This window comes from Halyomorpha halys, unplaced genomic scaffold, assembly GCF_000696795.3.
Source record: "Halyomorpha halys isolate HHAL.00 unplaced genomic scaffold, Hhal_1.1 Scaffold1143.1, whole genome shotgun sequence".
In the NCBI taxonomy this organism is placed as follows: domain Eukaryota; kingdom Metazoa; phylum Arthropoda; class Insecta; order Hemiptera; family Pentatomidae; genus Halyomorpha; species Halyomorpha halys.
Window position 1 is genome coordinate 143,682 of NW_027106264.1, and position 3,688 is coordinate 147,369.

General features: G+C 36.9%; 2 protein-coding genes across 3 annotated transcripts in view; both read right to left on the reverse strand.

Moving 5' to 3' along the window:
• Positions 1-325: 325 nt before the first annotated feature.
• Positions 326-3,688, reverse strand: part of LOC106688500 (putative ankyrin repeat protein RF_0381) — a 26,427-nt gene continuing 23,064 nt past the window's right edge. For both annotated transcript variants that reach the window (XM_014432994.3, XM_014432993.3), the window contains one exon: positions 326-2,996. In XM_014432994.3, coding sequence (XP_014288480.1) covers positions 1,296-2,996 — 1,701 coding nt within the window. In that variant the 3' untranslated portion in view covers positions 326-1,295. The remainder of the gene's footprint in view (positions 2,997-3,688) is intronic.
• Positions 822-1,187, reverse strand: LOC136795100 (ankyrin repeat domain-containing protein 29-like). The gene has a single exon (XM_067044625.1). The coding sequence runs from the start codon at positions 1,185-1,187 to the stop codon at positions 822-824; it is 366 nt and encodes a 121-aa protein (XP_066900726.1).

Sequence of the window (3,688 nt, forward strand, 5' to 3'; positions counted from 1 at the left end):
AGGATTTACCATCTTATTCCAAAATTCACAATCACCAAAACATCTCTGGAGATTAAAAATAAGGTAAAATTTCTTTCCAAATCAGTTTGAAAAATATAATATAAAAAAAAAAAATTTTGCCCAAAATATAAATAAAGCAACATAACAGGTTATATAATTTGTTTAAAGTATTGTATGTTTTTTAATATATGAATTTCAGGGGTAATATTAATTAATATATTGTAGAAAACCCCCAAGAAAAATGAAAACTAATATTTCCATGTAGTTGTATTCATGAAACCAAAGAATTGTAATAAGATGACTGGGGTGTAGAAGTAGAATAAAAGGCCGAGACTCCCATTGGAGTCCTATACTGCCTAACCATGGTTGGGGTCAAAGTTTTTAATTTTGTGGGACCACCACTCAATGAAAAAAGTCAACGCCCCAGTCCGGATTCAAACCGGCAAGATTGTGTCTTAACCACTGAGCTACGGGCGGCCCTGTTGTAAAATTATCTGAAATATATATGTGTAAAATAACACTAATAAAAAAATGTATTCTTACATAGTTTTATTTGTTTACAATTTACAATATAATTATTTTCCTCAATCATTCTGGTTCATAATCAATAATGTAAAAAAATAACAAAATTGAGCTATTATTTTTAAAAATTTCAATTAATTTAAAATAAGATTTTTTTTTTTGTTGCATAGTATAATAAATGCTAATATACCTCATTTAAAGAAAAATAACATTATAAAATTTATATTTAAAAATATATGCATTACCTTATATTATATTACAAACATTTTGTAGAACAGTGGCTGTTCACATTATAGGTGTCATTTAAGCAATTCTTTTGATTGAAAGTAATTTATTATATCCTCATTTCCATTAGCTAGTGCATAGTCCATTGCAGTATATCTATTTTGATTTCTATCAAATATAGGTGCTCCTCGGTCAACGAGAAGCTTCACAACTACCAAATGGCCATAGTATGATGCTAACATTAGCGGTGTCCAATCTTTATCTCCCCTAGCTGTTAAGTCTGCCCCGTGTAATAACAGCTCTTTTACTACACCAACATGACCTCCTTGTGCTGCATAATGTAGTGCCATGTTTCCATAGTCATCTCTATCATTGAGGGGTGCTCCTTGGTCAACAAGAAGCTTCACCACGTCCAAATGGCCATTTGTAGACGCTTCCATCAATGGTGTACTGTTCCCTAATCCCTTGGTTTTTAGATCAGCCCCATGTTGTAACAGAAGTGATGTCACACAAAAATGTCCTCCTTGAGCTGCATAATGGATGGCTGTTTATCCAAGAATATCACTATCATTTAGAAGTGCTCCTCGGTTAATGAGGAGCTTCACAACACCCAAATGTCCCAAAATTGATGCTAACATAAGTGGAGTCTTTCCCTTATCTTCCTTGGCTGCTAGGTCTGCACCATGTTCTAGCAGCACTGAGACCACACCAACGTGTCCTGCTTTTGCTGCATAATGTAGGGCTGTGTTTCCATAATCATCCTCATCATTGAGAGGTGCTCCTCGATCAATGAGAAGCTTGATTACATCCAAATGGGCATTAATAGATGCTGTCATTAATGGTGTATTGCCAAAACATTTCTTAGCTGTTAGATCTGCACTACGATCCAAAAGCTCTGGCACCACGCTTAAGTCCCCTTCTTGTGGTGCATAATGTAAGGCTGAGAATGCAGTATTATCCCAATCATTGAGAGTAGCTCCTCGATTAATAAAAAGCTTTACCCCATTCAAATGGCCGCTAGATGATGCTAACATAAGTGCTGTCCTGCCAGTTGCTCCCTTAGCTGTTAGATCAGCCCCACGGTCCAACAGGGCTTTCACCATGCCAACGTGCCCTCCTTGTGCTGCCAGATGTAGAGAAGTATATCCATCAATATCCTTTTCATCCACTTTGGCTCCATAGTCCAATAACGTTAATGCACACTCAGTACATCCTCCTTCAGCAGCTAAGAGAAGTGCTGTCCGACCTCCTTTGTTCTTGAGTGTTATACCTGCACTGCTGTACAATAAATAGGTAACTAGAATGGTTGTGTTAGAATATTTTGCAGCAGTCATCAGAGCAGTGTTACCACCATCATCCTGTATATTTATCCCTGCACCAAGTTGAACTAGAACCTTTACCACTTCGACAGATCCTTTGGCCGAAGCAGTATGAAGAGCTGTCATCCCATTTACAGTTTTAAAATTAACATCCACTCCTAACTCAAGCAGTGTTCTAACAACAGATGGATCAGTAGCGATATGTAAAGGCCCAAGGCCATCTTTATTCCTGATGTTAAACGACACTCTACGTATAATACCTTTCAGTACTTTGAGAATTTCAGATGTATTATTTAAGCGGGCTATCAAGTGAACTATTGTGTCATTATTTTCAAATCTGACATCTGGTAAATATTTCATAAATACTTTAAACATATCAACATTTGATGATGCCACTACCATCTGTAGAAGATATGTTCCTTCTTCTTCTATTAAACTCGAATTAGCCACTCTCTGCAGTAAGATCTTTGCACCCTGGACATTGCCTGCTCTGACAGCCAGTACTAATGGGGTATCGCCAAGGTGGTTCTTTGTGTTTGGATCTAGTCCTGCCTCAAGTAAGGCCTGCAGTGCTCTATTCCTGCCTGTAGCAGCCGCTACGTGGAGGTAAGAGTTACCTCCAGACAATCGCTTCTCAATGCTAGCACCAGCAGATAGTAGTTCCCTGATAGCTGGAGCACTGTTATTTTGAATAGCTTCATCCAAAGGAGTAGCACCGGCAATGTTAAGAACTTCAAGATCTGCCTTCAGGAACCCAAGTGCAGCTATAGAGGATATGCTGCCAGTCTTCACGGCCAAATGAACGAGGCTGCTCCCAGACTGATTTGACCCATTGACATTTCCTCCTTTATTGGCTACAGCAATAATATCGCAAGCACTGTTTTCAGTCACAGCTTTTTCAAGTTCCTGTGCCAAAACATTACTACTTTCCTGGAAATAAAATATCAAACCTTATTACTTTATAATCCCTCATTCAAATTTGCTAGTATTAATACCAAATATTTAATCATGCACAAAATTAGTAGTTAGGAACAGCAACAACAGAATCTTAACTCATTAATATGAATCTGAAAGACTAAAACTGAAGGTTTCTAGGCATATGTTGTTTAAACTGAGCAGTTAAGTTAAAACCCTGACTGTAAACGGTGTTCCCTTTTTTAAACATATGTTTAACCTCAACCTAACAAAGTCATCCCTGTGCAATGCTGAGGATGAGACGGCATACCACATAATATGTTGGTGTGACTGATTTTCAGGTTTGGAGGTTCAGGACTTAAGCTCAAACGAGCTCACCACAATGTTGTGATGCTAATCGCAACATTGTCGCTATATTATTAGTACACATAGGCCTTACTGGCTGCAGTGCTTTTGTGCCAAATTAAAAAAAAAAAAGATAAATTTTTATTTGTGGAATTTCATCTACTTTACAATAGTGGAAATGGTACTTGATTCCCTTGAATAGCTTTTGAGTTATCGTTTCAACCAAATTTTGAAATTAAAAAAATATTTATCAGTTTACTCATTTTGTATAAAGAATATTAAAATTTTTTGTTGCTCTTGAAATTCACTATCACCTCTTCAATATAAATATTTTCCATCATGTATGGAAGACCCCTGTATTT

Bases quoted from the DNA above. Each gene is read 5' to 3' on its own strand.
- LOC136795100 (XM_067044625.1), bottom strand. From the start codon at position 1,187: ATGGAAGCGTCTACAAATGGCCATTTGGACGTGGTGAAGCTTCTTGTT.